This window comes from Ostrea edulis, chromosome 2, assembly GCF_947568905.1.
Source record: "Ostrea edulis chromosome 2, xbOstEdul1.1, whole genome shotgun sequence".
NCBI classification, from domain to species: domain Eukaryota; kingdom Metazoa; phylum Mollusca; class Bivalvia; order Ostreida; family Ostreidae; genus Ostrea; species Ostrea edulis.
The window spans coordinates 89,215,214-89,235,301 of NC_079165.1; the positions used below are offsets into that span (position 1 = coordinate 89,215,214).

Sequence of the window (20,088 nt, forward strand, 5' to 3'; positions counted from 1 at the left end):
TTTTTCGGACTTTTTCAATGGAAATTGCATTCCGAAGGAAGTCGCCATTTTGATTGTTTATAAATATCTCGAGGGATTTTACTGTATCCCGACGCTAGAGGTAAGATTCATAAGACGAATTATTAAAATGTATATTCATATTGATATTTTATGCATTATTGGGAGCAAACAGTTTAATTATCCCTTATACTGTGGCGATGAAGCCGGGGGAATGTAAAGTAAAGTAAATTTTATTTAAAGTCGGCACTATATACATTCAACATGTCAAACCGACTATCACATTGTACACTACACTGTACTACTACCACCTGACTGCTGCTACTACTACTGTCCAACATGTTAACGTTATCATTGCACCTTTTCATTTTATTGCGGAGTGTTGAATTACGAACGAATAGTCTAATAACCTTTCTCTACACTTTAAGGTCTTCTGAAACAAGTATCAGCTTAGTCTTGCAGTGTTACAACACTGCAGTCTTACAATTTTATGATACAGTCCTACACTACTTACATTATACAGTCTTATTATATGATACAATCTTATAATATATTCTTACAACTGTATTTTTAATACAGTCTTATTATTTGATATAGTCTTACAATCTTATAATACATTTACATTACAATCTTATAATGCAGTCTTACACTGTTACAATATACATCATGATATCTAACAATTGCATCAGCATGTGTATAGTAAGATATCATGACACATGAGCAGCAACTATTTTTCAAACCTGGCAGTCAAGTTTACTTGTATTTTTCTCTCTTGCTAAAGATGAACATGGATCTGAACCACTTGGAGTCAATCTTCCCTTCCCTTGTGGAGTCAGGCATCTTACTGTCCTCTCTGGCCGTGATTTTTGTCTTTTGGAATCACAGTTGTCTGGACACTTCACTGCTGAGACTACTGAAGTGTCACCTTCCAAGATGCAGGAATTTCTGTTTGGTCCTAACAGCACTTGTAATGATGAACAATAACTTAATGAAAAATTTTGCTCTCACCATGGACAGCTGTAGGATTGCTGTTGTTGCACTTGTTGTCCAAATATCATTCTGGCTGCAGAGTAAGCCTGTCTCCAATAAATGTATTGGGACCCAAAATATTCAGATCGTCGACAAATCAGTCGGTGGATCCCCAGTAACACACAGGGATCAGGCGAGCAGTGCCTCCACCTGCTGTAGAGTCGGGGTACCTCGCTATCTCCTGTCCCCATCCTCCTCCTCAGGACCTCAGTCTGCAGTGAACATTGAAGAGGAGTTGAGAAAGCCTTATGTGGAGGCTTTCAGGTATCTTAACGACGAGAAAGATGTTACCAACAAGGATCTTGTGACTGCCATTCAGTACCTGGACACACTCAATGGAGGTAAGTTTAGTATATTCATTTTTATACACCCATCATCAGACAGGATGTATTATGTTATGGCGCTGTCCGTGCCTCCGTTCGTGTGTCCATAGGATGTCATGTTTTCATAACCTTTTTCCGTAACTGATGCATTTACAGCATTGAAATTTGGTCACAATTTTTCCCTCAAGAAGCGAAAGAGGGAGTTTGCATTTCAGCTGGATTGGTACATCATGACCTACTTTAGGGCTAAAAGTAGGTCAACTGTTTGCCATACTTTTTTCATTACAGATACAGATATTGCCTTGAAATGTAGTCACAAGCTTTCTCTCGGAGGAATATACAAATTCAATTTGCATTTCAGCTGAATTGGTGTATCATGACCTACTTTAGGGCTAAAACTAGGTCAAAGAGTTTTCAGATTTTTTTTTCATTATGGATACAGGTGTTGCCCTGAAATGTGGTCACAACGTTCTTCTCAGAGAAATACAGATTCAATATACATTTCTGAATCAGCTTAATTGGTGCACCATGACATACTTTAGGGCTTAAAGTAGGTCAAAAAGTTTTCTTGACTTTTTCTCACAATGGATACAGATATTGCACTGAAATTTTGTCATCACTGTCGGACAGGCGTATGATGTACCGTTTACAGTGTTCGAAATTGGTTTAAAACATAGTATAGACCACTGGTCTATGCGAAAACAAGATGACGTAGACCTCATCGAAGTGGCATAGACCGCAATATTGGGGGGAAAAACCCACAAATTTAAAACATTTTCATTTATTTCTAATGTACTTAGAAAGCATATTTTCTTTCCATTTCAATATCCTCCTTTCCTCATAATGTTTATCAGGCAGCGGCTTACCATGCAGGGTCCTTTGGGATAACATTATTGCTTTAAATCAAGAAAATCGGCATAGACAATTTGGACCATCTCAATTACAATTGGCGTAGACCAGTGTCATTTGACACAGACTCTGTCTATCGGTCAATGGTTAATTTTGAACACTGCGTCTACAGTACTCTTGTTGTTTTAATATGGTTTCCTTAATATCAAATAACTTCAAATTTAATGGTTTCACCATCGTCAGAAACCCACAGTTGATTACCCTTCATTCTTCTCTCCATCACCCGTGGGTCCATTCCTTCCTACTCGCTCGTTCTCATGAATTATTGATGAGTCAATTTGATTGGGCGCTCATGGTATACCCTGAGCGAATTTGTCCAATCAACAAGACGCTTTCAGCCCAATTTCGGTATACAATTCTTGTTTTAGCAAAGTTAAGTTGGTGCTACCTTAAAAACAGAAGAGTTCCATTATCATAACGATTACTTTGAGTGGACGATATTTTTAAATATTTATTCCTAAAATGAACAAGTAGGAATGAATGGACCCACGGGTGATGGAGAGAGGAAGGAAGTATAATTAACTGTGGGTATCCGACAATGTGGTTTCACCAACAAATGCAATTTTGTTTGACAGTAAATTCCTGGACAGCTAATTTATATTTAATATTCCTCTTGAATGAAAACTATGTTGTTAAGCATTTGATTTTGAGGTCTTTTCCCACCACCAAAACAACGAAAACTGGTGGTCAGTGAATAGGGAAGAAACCGCAGTATATACGCAACACATCTCACAATAAATAATGCATACAATGTAGTTAAAAATATATTTTAAAAAACCAAACAAGAAACCTTAATTAAGTTGTTTTATGTTCATTCACCGGCAATTTTTTACAGAATCTCTGTTCTTCTGTTTAGTGTTTATGTATTGTATGCAGTAGTCTGACGTAATTATGAAAGATTTGCTGTAAAATTCAATGAATGCTATTTATAGACCCTAGACATTATCAGATAAATTGACTGCTGTTCACATGTTTGGTCTTTAACAGGGATAGAGGTCCACAGAGGTGCTGCGAATTTGAATGATGCAGTGGATCACATCCAGTGGATGCGACAGAAGTCACGCCTGGATGACTCTGGACTTCCCCGGGAATACTCTTATGAGGAGCTCCGTGACATCGTGGTGGAGGGGAATGGTTATTCCCTAGAGGATTTTGAGAGAGTGCTGGAAAAATGCCTGGAAAACAATGGTTAGTCTTGTGATAGGCAGATGTCTTGTAAACCTTTTTAAAACATTCTGGATCCACCCCTGGGTTTGTAGCTCATTAGACAGAGGACTCATTCATTTGACCCAGCACAAGTATATTCAATACAAGCTACTTACTGAAAAAAATGTACAGGTCAGCCTATTTAACATGTAATTCAGTTTGCACTGTTTAGGTCTCTGATCTAAGAGTTATTCCTCTTTAATCATGTTCATTGCTGGACAAATACACAACTTTGTGATGCATCAGTCATCACTAAGACTGCTGATGAAGAGTTTTGCCCCTTTGATTTCTGGACAATGTGATATTATGCTTTAAGGTAGTACTCTACATCGTCATAATGGCTGACTTCCTTTAAAAACATGGATGAAAAAATCGATATCAGCAATATTTGTCTTTTCCTTTTCCATTAAAATACCTAGCCGAGTAGCTCAGTAGGTTTGAATACCGACTGCTGGACTGTAGGTCGCAGGTTCGAGTCCGGCAGGGGTTTTAAATTTTTTTCAGATTACCTTCTACTGAAACTGTATTTTTTGACAAAATAAAGTAAATTTGAAAATTTTCAACTTCAAAATATTGTTGTACATATCCTCCACTTTTCATCTACATCAAATTTCTCTGGTGTAGCATACCTCCTTAAGGAGATACCTAGGTATGCCCTTAATAACAGCATTGTTATTTAACATTAAATGGTATACTATGGGGACTGTCTTTCATTGTTTTTAATAACCTGATTCAGATTTTTTGAATAAATCCTTTTTTTTGTATGTAAAGATATAGAAACAATGTCAACTCATATGGGCATTTTCATGACTATTCCATATGATTTCAGTGATTTTTAAGACCCATTTTAGGTCTGAATATCAGCCCTTTCCCCTCCCCAAAATTACCAATTTTTTCCCAATTTAACTTGCACTTTCCTCAATAATACAAACTGGTGAATAGTGTATTTGTAAAAAAATAAGTTCAATGTGAGTTGTTTATGACGACATGACAAAGACGCGCATCAATTCAAGATGATTTAGAAAGAATAGTCAAAACTTTTAAGAGCTTTTAAGAAGTTATATATGTAAATAAAAGAAGAATGGCATCAATTTGTGTTTGATTTCTTGTTTGATATGATATATTTAGCATATTTACAATAATGACTAGGTTTTCCCAATTTGATTAAGTGTTGAAAAATCACTGGATTTTGAATAAAGAGAGGATGAATTAGTTTGTATGGACATGTATACAGTGTGTAATTTTGTGTTCTAGGTTTTCTCCCCTCTCCCAAAGAGTTTGTTGAATTCCACGATGACATGAAAGGTATAGGTAAATAAAAGTTTGGTAATTCTAGTCACAACTTAGTTGTATCAAGTATAATAGAAAGTGATATATATATATATATATATATCAATATAATGCTTTATTTTATTAGTAAAGAGCTACATGTAAATACATTTCATAAAGTAATATCTATCCTTCCATAACATTTATCACAAAACTGAAGTTCTGAAAGCAATTAGTAAGCAATGCATCATGATATGTCGAAAAATATCAGTGTAGTATTAGATTTTGAAGAATGATGAATTGACACAGTGATGTTATTGTAGTCCAACTGGAGAGAGAGGTGGCTGAGAAAAGTAGAGAGGTGGCTGAGACCAAGAGAGAGGTGGCGGAGAAAAGTAGAGAGGTGGCTGAGACCAAGAGAGAGGTGGAGGAGAAAAATAGAGAGGTGGAGGAAACCACACAGGAAGTGGTGAAAACCCGACATAAGAATAAGTCACTCAGAGAGATGCTGCAGCAGAAGGACCAGATGTTACAACAACATCGGGAAGCATTAAAACTGGAGCGACGGAGAGTGAGGGAGATGGAGCGGAACCCAGAGGGCGAGCTGCAGAGGCGACTCCGTGACCTGGAGGAAGAGAATCGCCGTCTGTCCGCCCAGTCGGACCGTTCAGTTTGTAAGATCTGTCGCGTGGAGGAGGTCCAGGTGTCCTTCATTCCCTGTAATCACCTGGTCTCGTGTCGGGATTGTGTTAATAATCTCACAGAGAAAGTCTGCCCATTGTGTAGGCAGACCATTCAGAAAACGGTCACTGTGCTCTTATCTTGATCAACCATTGTATTGTTAATATGTAAGTGCTTTTTGGCAGCAGCTGCCTCTGTGAGTACATGTGGCACTGTAAATATTCTTTCTTGTTTATCCCATTCATCTCTGAAAGTTTGAAGCAAAACCTTCTGTTAGCAACTCAAGTTTTCTAATTTGGATTTTGTTTCATTACTGGGGTTAATTTCAAACACAGACAATTAATATATCTGTTAGTGTATGTAGATACCGTTTCATTACTGGGGTTAATTTCAAACACAGACAATTAATATATCTGTTAGTGTATGTAGATATCGTTTCATTACTGGGGTTAATTTCAAACACAGACAATTAATATATCTGTTAGTGTATGTAGTTCATTCTTTGTTTTATTGACGATTATATCTATAGTTATGGAGATGGTGTGGATCAAAACCGACCATTTTATGCAAGAAGTACAATGAAATAGAGAACTTGGCTTTCTGATTTTGATTTCGTTTTATTACTGGAGGTAATTTTACATGTTTGTACCTGTATTTTATTAGCAGAAAATCAAGTAAAAGTATTATTTTTTGCATGTTTTTTGGATGTACAGGGCATGAAAATTTTGAGAAGTCATTTAAGTCTTAAGATGGTTTGTTCATATATACAATATTTCAGGCCTCTATTGTGAATGATTTGAATGATATTTTTACCTGACTATATTACTTTTAATGTTTGTGTACTAAAAGGTGAGGAATGGCAGTGTTATAATAATTTGTGTATAGTAATTGAAAGTGCTAATTTTTGTCACATTTTTAAATGACATCATTCAATTTTAGTAGTGTTCATATTCATGTTATTTATAATTTACAATATTCATGGTGCATTTTTAATGATATGTAGAATGGAGATATATTTTTTTAAGATAAGTTATCGATAACATTTCTTATGATTATGGTTTTCATCTACAATTTTTAAAAAAATGCAATTGTGAAAATACGAATGTGTTAGATTCTGTTTTGCAAATACAAAAATAAGCACTAGGGCATGATAGCAAGTTGTACATGTATGTTAACATGTGTTTAATTGTTTCTGTTCTGAGTATTTAATTGTGTGTTCTGATGTTTATTCTTGACAATTTAATAAAATATATTGTGTAGCAGGTTTTTCATGGAGGCTGTGATTTTGGCCAATTTTGGCAATTGGTTCTAAATAGCGAAAATAATAAATCAACAAATTTAAGTGTTTTTATATCTATATAGTAGATATGGAAGAATGAACATATTTACAACCATCAAGATTATTGCTTTACTCTTCTTAGCTTTACGAAATTTTACACCTGTTGAAAAACAACGTGCTATGCAGTATATACCTATGTATGTTAATGTTTTGCTTTGGCAGCAAATGTTTGGACAAAGTTTTCAGGTATTCATATGAAGTTATTTGCAGCAACTTCCATGAACAAACCTGCAGCAAAAAACATCAGATGTTTTTTGCTGCAATTTCATGACCAATGATATTTTTATACAATATGAAAAAATGCAATAAGATATATTTGAAGAAAGACTTTAGCAGCTCTAGAATCTTGTTTTATACTTCATATAAAATCATTATCATTGCTTCATATCATGTATGTATGTGTGCGTGTTCTTTTTCTGCACTGAAAGTTAAATTTTAAAATGATGTGTGTTTAGTTCAGTCAAAAATCCATATACAGTATGTGTTCTTTATATTCATTTTTTTGAAAAACCCACGATGAATACCGGTAGTTAGATAATGTACACACTTTGTATGTAAGTTATTTATACCGGTAGTTAGATAATGTACACACTTTGTATGTAAGTTATTTATACCGGTAGTTAGATAATGTACACACTTTGTAAGTAAGTTATTTATACCGGTAGTTAGATAATGTACACACTTTGTATGTAAGTTATTTATACCGGTAGTTAGATAATGTACACACTTTGTAAGTAAGTTATTTATACCGGTAGTTAGATAATGTACACACTTTGTATGTAAGTTATTTATACCGGTAGTTAGATAATGTACACACTTTGTATGTAAGTTATTTATACCGGTAGTTAGATAATGTACACACTTTGTATGTAAGTTATTTATACCGGTAGTTAGATAATGTACACACTTTGTATGTAAGTTATTTATACTGGTAGTTAGATAATGTACACACTTTGTAAGTTATTTAAGTTTTGGGTACCACTATGACACTAGATATTGTACTGCTGCATTTAAATGTTAGACTTGATCCATGTTTAGGTGTGCTGACTGCTCTCTGATAGTAAAGAGACATAAAACAGAGCAGATACACGAGATAAGGACAATTAACGCAGAGACGTGAGCACCTCCATTTAATATTACACAAAAAATGATATTCCTCTTGATTGCTGGTAGATCTGACTCTATAGGATAAGGCGATTTAGAATTTTAAAGGACTCTGTTTTCAAATCGCCCTCAATCTGGTCTTTCTATTCTTTCCTTACTTTTCTCCTCTTATTTCACTACTTTTGAATATACAAGTAGTTTCCTTACTAAGTTTATATTGAATTTTTGTTTTGTTATGAATACAAGTATTTGTGCGATAAAATCATGATTAGTGTCATGTGATATCAAAAGTGCTGAATGTATTTTGAGAATAAAAATGTACAATTAAAAAAAATTGTTGTTTTGTTTATTTGTACTTTGGTATATTTTTTTTTTATTTGGGAGGGATATTTAATTTACCCAAGCTTCAGTGATCTGTTGGTTTGTCTAGTGTTAAATATTGAAATATTTTGCACTTCTCTGGAAGTACTGAACCAATTAGGTAATTGGCATCTTTTGGGATGGGATAACAAAAATTGTGATTATCACTCCCTCAATATGAGGCCAAAACCACCTTCAAAATTTTCTCTCTCGCAGATAAGCGTGTACAAAGTTTTTCTGGGTAATGGGGTATGAAGACCCTGGGGTCAGAGGTACAATCTTCATACCAGAATTATGTGGATTTTTTATGATCACGCATTTAACAGACAAACTGGGTGCTTAGAATTAGCAAGGCGAACTCTAGACCGAAATGCAACGTTTGTCGTGCGGCCCCACCCCCGTTCTTCTCGTGGACTTACCTAATTCAGCGTAATATGTGAATATGTAAACTCTACGCTAAAAATTCATGTATTCATCTAGCAGACAAGTAGTATGCACTAATGAAATAGGCATCTACAGAAGGTTGCCCGAAAAATTAATACAGATTATTAATTAAAGTTATTGATGTTAATGTAATTAAAGTTATTAATTTAGCAAAATTATTAATTAACTGAGTGGCGTGATAAAAATCTTTACACGTAAATAACAGATTACTATACGGTGTGGTATCTGTGTATAATTAAATATAGTTAGTATTAGCTTACAAAAATTGTGAAATTCAACCCCATCCCCCGGATAAGGGTTTGAGGCCCTAGGGAGGGGTTAAACACAACATACAATGGGCGTTAAATATATGCATTTCCGTTCTACATATCATTTAAAAGGTGCTTTAATACGTACCCCTACGATCTAAACGAACAATCATCTGAAATATACATGTTAGGTAGACTTTTCTTATGACTGTATTCATGCGTGTTCATCCTCTAATATTCACTCCACCTTTCATCTTGTATACAGCTTTTTGTTTATATTTTGTAACATACAATTACAATTTAAAGAGAGAGAGAGAGAGAGAGAGAGAGAGAGAGAGAGAGAGAGAGAGAGAGAGAGAAACCCCACAATTTCTTAAAATTGTTTTGAAAAATTGATATGTAACGCAGTAAAACTACTGATTTGATCCGAGAATGTATTGTGACTAAGGTACAAGTAAATATGAAATTCAGCGGAAGGAAATTATAAAATTTCAGTGGCGGATTTAAGGGGGGCGCAGCCGGTGTAAAGGCAAATTTTGACTCCCATAGAATAATGACCCTCGGTCATTATTCGACGTAGAATAATGACCCCTTTTGCCCGTTGAAAAAATGTCTTTTTCAGTCCATTTCACGTTTAGAAAAATGACCCCCGTAGAATAATGACCCCCTTGTAAATTTTATTAAGGATTATTTCTCTGGTAATGCCTAAGGGAGGCAGTCCAACATTGTCATATTATAAGTAAATCTATCATTCATATTAGGAATTGTAATTTTTGAAACAAAAATAAGAATTTACTTGTTTTAACAAAAGAGTGACTCTTAATTTTTCTGTCGATAAGCCCAACCTCTACAGACCTGGATGGACATGCCGGGGGGTTACTATGTCTTGGAAATCCTCTAATTCTGATCAGCGGCGGGAATTGTGTACTCATACGGATATCCAAGGAATTTCGAAAGGGGGGAGACAAATTGCGCCCCCATCAGCCATTTTTATAGGGTGTTAAACCTGAAATTAATCTTAATTAATCACATCTTTTTGTAGATTTGCTTCCTCTACATTCTTCACACACACACACACACACACACACAGAGAGAGAGAGAGAGAGAGAGAGAGAGAGAGTAGAAGGTGATACACTTTACTCTAGTGCGTTTCTACACGGTGATAGCAGGTGTGCTGCATTTACTGTGACATGACAGTGCGGGGTTTTATTTATAGGGTGTTTTGATAATTTAACACAATAGGCAGTGGCGTAGCTGGGCTAAAAATAATGAGGGGCACCAAAGAAATCCACCTTAAACACATTTTGACTTGACAAGCAAAATTAAAATAAAAATAAATAAATAAACACGTAGGATATCATTCTGACACTCCAAAATCCTATTTCGGGGGGTGGGGGGGGGGGACGACTTTACACTTCCCATCTCACTTTTTTTTTTTTTTTTTTTTTTTTTTACACTTTAGATACTTTGCTTGTATGCCATTTCCTACTGACTTCATTAATCAAGTTTCATGTATTTTCGTGTCTCCCGAAGAAATTTTTGAAGAATTCAAGATTCATGGCCTCTGTAATGACTTAATTTTTTTTATTTGTGGGTACTAACTAACAATCCCAATCTGATAAAAATGAGATCCTCCATCTGCTCCTTTGTATTTATGTTGTAGAGACAATATGAAAACAAAGGAGCGGATCAGGGATCTATTCTAGTCAGATTGTAAAAAAGCCTTACTTAAGGGGGGGGGGGGGGTCGCACAACCATACTTCTTACCCCTTTGAAAAGTGTGGGGACATGTGCCCCGGCTGTATCTTCCCCTATTCCCCTGTACTGTGTACGACATACTGTACTTTTGAACATTGGAATGGGGGGATCCCCATCTAATATAAATGAGATGTAACTATTTTCACCGTGAGAACATTTTTCTTGTAACTAACAATTTTATGACGGTTTAAAACGTAACTCGGTCAAAAAAAATGTAGTACGGAGAGAATAGGTTATGTACATGCAAGAAATAATGCTTTGAGTGCTGAGAACCTGCATATTAGAATTGAGTATTTTTTTAACCGTGGTATATTCTCATCTGATCAATCTATGTTAATTTTGTGTTAAAAAAGTGAGGGGAACAAACCCACTTGTGCCCCCCCCCCCAACCTTCCAAAAGTGAGGGGGCACGTGCCCCCGTCCCCTTGTCCTACACCCCTGATAGGCATAAATTATCCAGTGGAATGCTGTAGTCTACCCAAAGTTATCGTTCGCATACTCACTAATAGTAATACCTCTATCAACACTTACTCATTTTTCAAAATTCTTGAAAAACGATAATGATGTGTAAATGATTGCAAAAAATGTATGTCAATTCGTCAGTTTTAAGAAGATTTCACGTCTCTCTGTGACACAAGAAGTATTGTATTTAGACGCAGCTCTCTTTTTTTTTTATTATGTGTGTTTGATTACAGAAGATCTATACATGTAAATAGAACACATTTTCAGAATGGAACTCCCCTTTTGAGAACTAAAATTTATGGTAGAACCCCTTTTTGAAAAATTCCCTGGATCCGTCCCCGAAATATGCGGGGTTTTTTTTCAGTTGTAATTGGTCATGGAACCTACAGTAGGTTTTCCTCAAATTTAATGAACTAGTTCTTACTTTAATTTTATTAACCGTGAAAAAAAAATTACACATGGAATAAATTTGATAAGAGGAGCAGCAGGAACGATAACTCTGGGTAAATAATGACCTGAAAACCCGTATCAGCTCCTTTAAAATCAATCAATCTGCTAAGAAAGGGAGGGGGGGGGGGTAATTTTTCTACGGGGGTCATTATTTTTCAGGTATGACACGCAAAATAATGACCCCTGGGTCTTCTTTCTACAAAATTATCCAATTTTTCTACGGCTAGGGGGTCACTTTTCGATGTCGAAAAATGACCCCAGGTCATTATTCTATGGGGGTCAAAATTTGCCTTTACATCGGCTCCTCCCCCCCCCCCCCCCGAAATTTTCAAATTCAAGATAAATCGTGGTATCTTGTTTTAAAAAATGTACTAAACGATAAAAGAAGCAATAATTTCTTCCACTCCTGGTGAAATAAATGACAAAATCTTTTGATTTCTTGAATTACTTTATTGGAAGAACTTAATTTTGTCCAAAAATCCTTAAAATTAGCGTCATTTTACTAATTTCACCATATTAAAGCTGTATGACCCGATGTTCATGTATTATTTTTGTACATAATTACTTTAAAGCAGATTAATTACTTTATAAAGTTATTAACTTTCCCTTAATTACATGCTTGACAACATCTGCATGTAAAAGAAAACAGTGCGAATATTATTTAGAAAGTAAATATAGTGGCTACATATATAAATCATCCCATAATAGACGTCTATAAATAGACCCACGCGCGTCAGGGGAATCCCAACATGATGTATTAACTCATACTCAACTGTCTAGTTTTAAGGCTGAAAGAGCGAAAACAACGAATTACTAAGAGGTATTTGATATTTTTATTTCTATTAAAATTATGGTACGGTATTGTTATAACAAAATACACAGCTTTACACAGATAAGACCACCGATGATCTGAAAGTTTGAACTGGTCACGTGACTGTCACTTGAAATGGCAGAGTGACGCGGTTATTTGTAAACATCGATTTAAAATCAAATTATTTGGGTTAAAACAGGTGAAATAATTTATGATATGTCGCACAGTCTCATAAGTACATACGCGCGATGATTTAATAGCGTTATTACGAGATGGAAAAAAAATATTGTAATTCGGACCATACAGCTTTAAAAGATAGAAAATAGTAAAAATGACTTAAATAGGAGACATATTTCAAGCCCTATAAGACCTGTAAAATCCAGTAGCTTCCGGGGGCTTCGCCCCCTGGGCTCCCACCAGGGCTTCGCCACGGACCCACTGGGGTCTCGAGGCGGTCCCCAGACCCCCTGCCTCATAATTTGGCGCCCCCCGTAACCGCAATTCCTGGACCCGCCCCTGCATTTTCCCGGGAAAAGTTTGCTTATAATTGCATGTAGTTGAGGGTAATGTCCTCAATGCAACACTAATTAAAGCATTTGAATTCGTTAAAGTTAATTGCAATCAAATTCTTATCCGACACACAGTAAACAGAAACGGAGGAAATTCAGACGTAACACGGGATATTAACACGTACAGGTGCTCGTCTAAAGCACGCATCTATTGAAAATCAATAACCTATTCCCATCTCCGTATTTTTTCCCCTTTGGAAGAGGGGATGTATTGAAAATCACTGATAGTGCTTTTTTTCCCTTAGGAGGAAGGAAGGGGGGGGGGGGGGTAATGTTAAAAGTTTTTGTAGCATGTGACTTTTCTAACAAAAAGTTACAGTTTGAAAAGCCTCTTAATAAGAGTCTTATTCTCGTTTAGGCTATGCCTGTCCACTTTTCTAACGAGAATAGACTAAATTATCCAGATAAGGGCCTTGGCGCAGATCCACACTAACGGGTTTCATTTCGACTGGTAATATGATTCTAGTGGCCCAGGGCCTTGTTTTGATATGTTTGTTGTTCATTTCGACTGGTAATATGATTCTAGTGAGCATTAAAGCCAAGTGTCTCTTGTTTTGGTATCTTTGTTGTTGTTGCGTGTGTTTTTATCGCGGACCTGAAGGCGCATTAAATAAAACATGCAAGGTACATGTAGATGCATACCTGGTCTTTGAAAAATAACTCATTATTTTGACCTTTAAACATATGAAACAATGGAGAAAATTATCATTTAATATTTTCATATTCTTCGTGCAAACATGAATTCAGGTAATTAGTGTACATTAGATGTCTTCAGATATTTCAATATTGATAGGTAACTTATGAATCAATAAATTGAAGTTCTATTGTTTTGTAATCTTTTGTCGTTTGGGCTAAATCTATTTCCGTTTAAATAAGGAAGTATTTTTATCAGGAAAATTGAATAGATCAATCATTAACAGGTAGGTGCATGTTCTCTGCAAACCTAGGTGGGGAAAAAAAACCTGCGTTTAATACTTTTAATTATAACGATTTGAATATAGACACCTACATGAAAATAGTTAAAATTCATAGAAAGAAACTGCAAATATTTCAATTTTTGGACAAAAGAAGGATACGAATGGACTTCTCTGGTTTTCTTCTAATATTGGCTTTTCAATAGATAAAATGAAAGTGGATTATTTCTGGGATTTAATTTTTTGCCATAAATAGACTTCTTTTGATACAATTCGTCATGAAATACCATATCTGATATATACCAGGAAAGTAATGTTTCAACTTTCATTTGAACACGCTTCGTAGGAGAGGTTTTCAGTGATGAGGTTGTTGTTTCTGACTTTGATGATAGGGATGGAAAGGACTTTATCGTACCATATAACTCTGAAAAACAACGAATCGGGAAGATTGTAAGTGTTATTGTAAATGGGTTGATTGTATATTGTTTAACGTCCCTTTCTCGAGTTATTCCACTCATGTCATATGGAGACGTCACTGTTGCCAATGACGAGCTGCAAAATTTCGGCTTATGCTCGGCGCTTATGACCTTTTAGCAGGGAGAGATTTTAACGTACCACTCCTGCTGTGACACGGGGCCTCTTTTTTTTTTTGCGGTCTCATCCGAAGTCCTGACCGCCCCATTTAGTAGCTTTTTACGACGAGCAAGGGGTACTGAGGACCTAACCCGGATCCCCACGGGATTATTGTAAATGGAAAAGTTTATCATGAAATGGGACTATTGTAAGTTTTAATGTAATCGGGATGACTAAATATTATTATTTTTCAGTCATTAAAAATAAATCAAGTGATTAAAATGACTTTACGTGATTAATGTTAAAGTGATATCGTAAACCTCGCGCTTTCAAAATTCGATTTAATGATACCGTGCTCTTGGTTGGTGCGATAAAATCATGGATTGTCGTCCTCCGTTGATACCGTGCTCTTGGTTGGTGCGATAAAATCATGGATTGACCGAAATCAACTCTGTATGTCATCGATTATTCCTGTCAATGGGAAGATTGTGTTGCAAGTTTTACCGATTGTATATTGTTTGACGTCTTTTTCGAAAAACTTTCACTCATAAGGAGACGTCACCATTGCCGGTGAAGGGCTACAAAAATTTACGACGATGATGTAGATTTATAGTGCAGAATGCGCAGTAGGGGCCCTGCTACACTAGATGCAAAATTTAGGCCTACGCTCGGCGCTTTATAGCCAATTAGCAGGGAGGGATCTTTAACGTGTCACACCTGCTGTGACAAGGGACGTCGGTTTTTACGGTATCATCCGAAGGACCGCCCCCATTTAGTCGCCTCTTACGACAAGCAAGAGATACTGAGGACCAATTCTAACCAGGATCCCCACGGGATTAGTGTTGCTTGTCACGTAAGTTTTACCGATTAGTCCCCTAGGTGTAACTTGTAAGCTTTACCGATTAGTCCCCTAAGTGTTACTTGTAAGTTTTACCGATTAGTCCTATATTTACCGATTAGTCCAGTAAGTGTTGGTTCTGTATTTACCGATGCTGGTTGTTACAGTGTAAGTTTTGTAATTCTTCCTTTTCGTAGAAAATAGCCTTATATGATGATAATGTACCGCGGTCAGACTGGGACTCACTCCCAGAACAAACCGTCAGCAAAACACGCTCGGTCATCTATGAAGGCAATTGACAGCTCAAAGGTACATTGACAATTTGCTGCAATCTGTCGTCGAGCCATTCGTCCACCAGCACATTAGCACAACTTATTTTTTTATTAAGACAATACCCGGTCCGTGTGGCGCGGCGTGCAATGGGCTATCTTCACCAAAACAATGTCGACACGTCATCTTGGCCCCCATACAGTCTCGATCGATCGCCAATAGAACATTAGATCAACGCATTCGAACGCGTCCAAATCCACCAGAGCCTTTACCCAGTTTGCGCCATGCACTTGTGGAAGAAAATACCTATGGCACAAATATACCGTGTAACGAACTCTACGATGCAGATTTCCAACAGTAACAAATGCTAACGGGGTATATTTCTTATTCTTGGCACACTGATTTTGAATACGGATAACTCCGTTTACCTTATCAGGATATAGGGCTCACGGCGGGTGGGACCGGTTGACAGGGGATGCTTACTCCTCCTAGGCACCTGACCCCACCTCTGGTTATATCCATTTTTTTGTCAAAATGATGATGATTAACTCATAATTCAGTGTATTATCCAATAGAACATGTGTGTATCTTCAAGTATTTGTAAAATATTTAACATATTTGAATGAAGAAATAAAGATGTTACCGAGAATCGGAGGTTGTGTTTCGTAAGCGGGTCAGTATGTATGCATATGTTCATAAGGGCTCTGCGGAGCATGATCGGGACCCATGATCGGGGGTCCCTGCTTCGAGCAACTCAGTGCGTATCACAAGACAGCATTCCTACAAATGCTGTTGAAATCGGAAACTTAGTCCCAATCCAGTGATCTTGTCCTTTGTTAAACTTGAAAGCCAATATTGATCTCGGTGTAGAATAACGTCCTTGCAAGTGCATATAGAATCAAATTATACGAACTAGACAACAAAAAATAGTTTGCAAGATGAAAGAAGGTTATATTAAGATACAGACGGAAGTAGAACGGATATTTCGCCTTTTTACATAAAATACACGACTTTTGAATTATATATATCTTTTCTTTTTTGGGTACCATTCTAGAATATTTATAGAAATGAACTAGCTTTAAGGCATTCGATGAATAACAATCATATTTCAAACCTGATAAATGAATGGTGTGATTTTTGTAATCAAGGTATCATGTTGAAGGGTTTCTCAAAGAGAAATAAAATATCAGAAGGATTTACAAAATTTTGCTTAGGGACCGGTCAACATTTATTGGGGACCATTGCATACTGCGATAGGACACACTTTTTTTGGCTTACATACTGATAGGACTCCTACTTTTTTAATTTTAACACTGATAGGACAGCAATATTTGTTTTATTGCAAATGTATCAATTAAAAAAAAATTAAAAAGTATTTCAAGCTTATAATTCAAATCCTAGAACTTATCTATCTTACAAACAATAATACTGAATTGTACGTATGCGTTATTTCATGTCCAAGCTGAATATACTAAATACAATTTGCAATAAATACTGGACCGTTGAAATTTTAAATATTAAAACATGTAATCAAAACTCACAAAATCATTATTCAGCCGTTGCAAAAATTACATGCAAGTCTTGCAAGGAGCATGGATTTCAATCATAGAAAATAAAAATGGTATATCATGTTGGTCATATGATGGATACTGCCAGGGATAATCAGTTTTCATTAAGTTAGTTTTGCTATTTTACGGGTAAAGCGTATTAAATTTTATATACACATGCATCTATGGCAATCTACCATTGCATTGAATGTATGGTTCAATAAATGTAAATTGAGAAGCTTTTGAAATGTGTGTCAAGTCGGTTATCTTCTAGCATCCTCGTAAAATTCACATTATCAAAGAGATGGGCGGCCCTTCTCTCACTCGTGCGCTCCGCGAACTCGTGACAGAAGACCGCCGATCTATTTGATAATGTGAATATTACTCGGATGCTAGAAGATAACCATTACATATCGGTGATTCTGACTAGTGCATGGCGCTCAAGACCGTAGCAGTGATGTTTCCTTATCGTGCCAAAGCCTACTGTGACATGGGTTCTACATTTTTTAAGGAATCCAAAAGATCCGTAACTGTCGAGAATCTAACACGTGACCTCCTGGTTGAAGAGCGAGAACCTTAACTTCTAGTTACCGCGACCGGCAAGTTACTATCGGTCCAATACCAGCGTGTCACTCCACTTGATCGAGCGAGCAAATACTCAAAGATTTCTATGAAACATGTTTTATTTTTGTTCTCAGTGACCAAGCACATTGAAAGAATGGCATAGCATGGTCATTCATTGAAACCATACGACCGATCATTGAATGAAATTTGCACGCTCAATCAGGCGAATTGACACGCTGTGATTGGAATGATAGTAAATGTATTTGATGCAGATCTACTCGGCATAACTAGATAGCCCTGTAAGTCATGAGTTGGATGTCGTTCGATGACTTTTTGCAGAAGTTTTACTTTTCAGAATTTCGCTGAGATGTAGTAAAAAGTGCACTACTTTTTATAGAAACAGAAGAGTTTAGGTCACCATTCATGATTTTATAACCTAACTTTAAATATTCCCTAAAGTTAGATTGCAGCGTACACACATCATCGTCGTCAGAGTTCAAGTTCAGTTTATTCTCTCACACCACTTTATGGTACATGAGGTTCTATATACAATATATACAAATAAAGACAATATACAAGTTACTCGAGGTTCTATATACAATATATATCAATACAAGGTACACGAGGTTCTATATACAATATATACAAATAAAGACAATATACAAGGTACACGAGGTTCTATATACAATATATACAAATAAAGACAATATACAAGTTACACGAGGTTCTATATACAATATATATCAATACAAGGTACAAGAGGTTCTATATACAATATATACAAATAAAGACAATATACAAGTTACTCGAGGTTCTATATACAATATATACAAATAAAGACAATATACAAGGTACACGAGGTTCTATATACAATATATACAAATAAAGACAATATACAAGGTACATGAGGTTCTATATACAATATATACAAATAAAGACAATATACAAGTTACACAAGGTTCTATACACAATATATATCAATACAAGGTACACGAGGTTCTATATACAATATATACAAATAAAGACAATATACAAGGTACACGAGGTTCTTTATACAATATATACAAATAAAGACAATATACAAGTTACACGAGGTTCTATATACAATATATATCAATACAAGGTACAAGAGGTTCTATATACAATATATACAAATAAAGACAATATACAAGGTACACGAGGTTCTATATACAATATATACAAATAAAGACAATATACAAGTTACACGAGGTTCTATATACAATATATATCAATACAAGGTACACGAGGTTCTATATACAATATATAAAAATAAAGACAATATACAAGGTACACGAGGTTCTATATATAATATATACAAATAAAGACAATATACAAGGTACAAGAGGTTCTATATACAATATATACAAATAAAGACAATATACAAGTTACACGAGGTTCTATATACAATATATATCAATACAAGGTACACGAGGTTCTATATACAATATATACAAATAAAGACAATATACAAGTTACTCGAGGTTCTATATACAATATATACAAATAAAGACAATATACAAGGTACACGAGGTTCTATATACAATATATACAAATAAAGACAATATACAAGGTACATGAGGTTCTATATACAATATATACAAATAAAGACAATATACAAGTTACACAAGGTTCTATACACAATATATATCAATACAAGGTACACGAGGTTCTATATACAATATATACAAATAAAGACAATATACAAGGTACACGAGGTTCTTTATACAATATATACAAATAAAGACAATATACAAGTTACACGAGGTTCTATATACAATATATATCAATACAAGGTACAAGAGGTTCTATATACAATATATACAAATAAAGACAATATACAAGGTACACGAGGTTCTATATACAATATATACAAATAAAGACAATATACAAGTTACACGAGGTTCTATATACAATATATATCAATACAAGGTACACGAGGTTCTATATACAATATATAAAAATAAAGACAATATACAAGGTACACGAGGTTCTATATATAATATATACAAATAAAGACAATATACAAGGTACATGAGGTTCTATATACAATATATACAAATAAAGACAATATACAAGTTACACGAGGTTCTATATACAATATATATCAATACAAGGTACACGAGGTTCTATATACAATATATACAAATAAAGACAATATACAAGGTACATGAGGTTCTATATACAATATATACAAATAAAGACAATATACAAGGTACACGAGGTTCTATATACAATATATACAAATAAAGACAATATACAACGTACATGAGGTTCTATATACAATATATACAAATAAAGACAATATACAAGGTACACGTGAAAAGAGCAGTGTAATTTGAATTACCATATGGAGGACCGACTTGGTTATGTATTTTAGATATGAAACTGCACAATTTGATAAA

The 20,088-nt window shown here is 35.3% G+C and overlaps 2 protein-coding genes across 5 annotated transcripts in view; both read left to right on the top strand.

Annotated features, from left to right (window-relative positions):
• The first annotated feature begins 3 nt into the window (after nt 1–3).
• On the top strand, nt 4–8,191 carry LOC125678274 (uncharacterized). 3 transcript variants are annotated; one of them, XM_056155382.1, is made up of 5 exons: nt 4–100; nt 779–1,367; nt 3,246–3,446; nt 4,719–4,775; nt 5,057–8,191. In XM_056155382.1, the coding sequence occupies exons 2-5, from the start codon at nt 779–781 to the stop codon at nt 5,557–5,559; spliced, it is 1,350 nt and encodes a 449-aa protein (XP_056011357.1). In that variant the 5' UTR covers nt 4–100; the 3' UTR covers nt 5,560–8,191. The 3 variants fall into 3 exon arrangements, with proteins under 3 accessions (XP_056011357.1, XP_056011355.1, XP_056011356.1); XM_056155380.1 differs by lacking the exon at nt 4–100 and having other exon boundaries at nt 213–1,367; XM_056155381.1 differs by lacking the exon at nt 4–100 and having other exon boundaries at nt 213–1,367; nt 4,719–4,769.
• A 5,744-nt stretch (nt 8,192–13,935) lies between these two features.
• Nucleotides 13,936–20,088, top strand: part of LOC125678275 (uncharacterized) — a 31,982-nt gene continuing 25,829 nt past the window's right edge. Inside the window, exon 1 of one of the 2 annotated variants that reach the window (XM_048916593.2) lies at nt 13,936–14,323. In XM_048916593.2, the coding sequence (XP_048772550.1) occupies nt 14,235–14,323 (89 nt within the window). In that variant the 5' untranslated portion in view covers nt 13,936–14,234. The remainder of the gene's footprint in view (nt 14,324–20,088) is intronic. The other variant, XM_048916594.2, reaches the window with a different exon arrangement.

Excerpts from the sequence above, each read along its gene's own strand:
- LOC125678274 (XM_056155380.1), top strand. The coding sequence starts at position 707 with ATGACACATGAGCAGCAACTATTTTTCAAACCTGGCAGTCAAGTTTAC. Across the intron at positions 1,368-3,245 it reads CCTGGACACACTCAATGGAG|GGATAGAGGTCCACAGAGGT; the intron begins GTAAGTTTAGTA and ends GGTCTTTAACAG. Across the intron at positions 4,776-5,056 it reads CGATGACATGAAAGGTATAG|TCCAACTGGAGAGAGAGGTG; the intron begins GTAAATAAAAGT and ends ATGTTATTGTAG.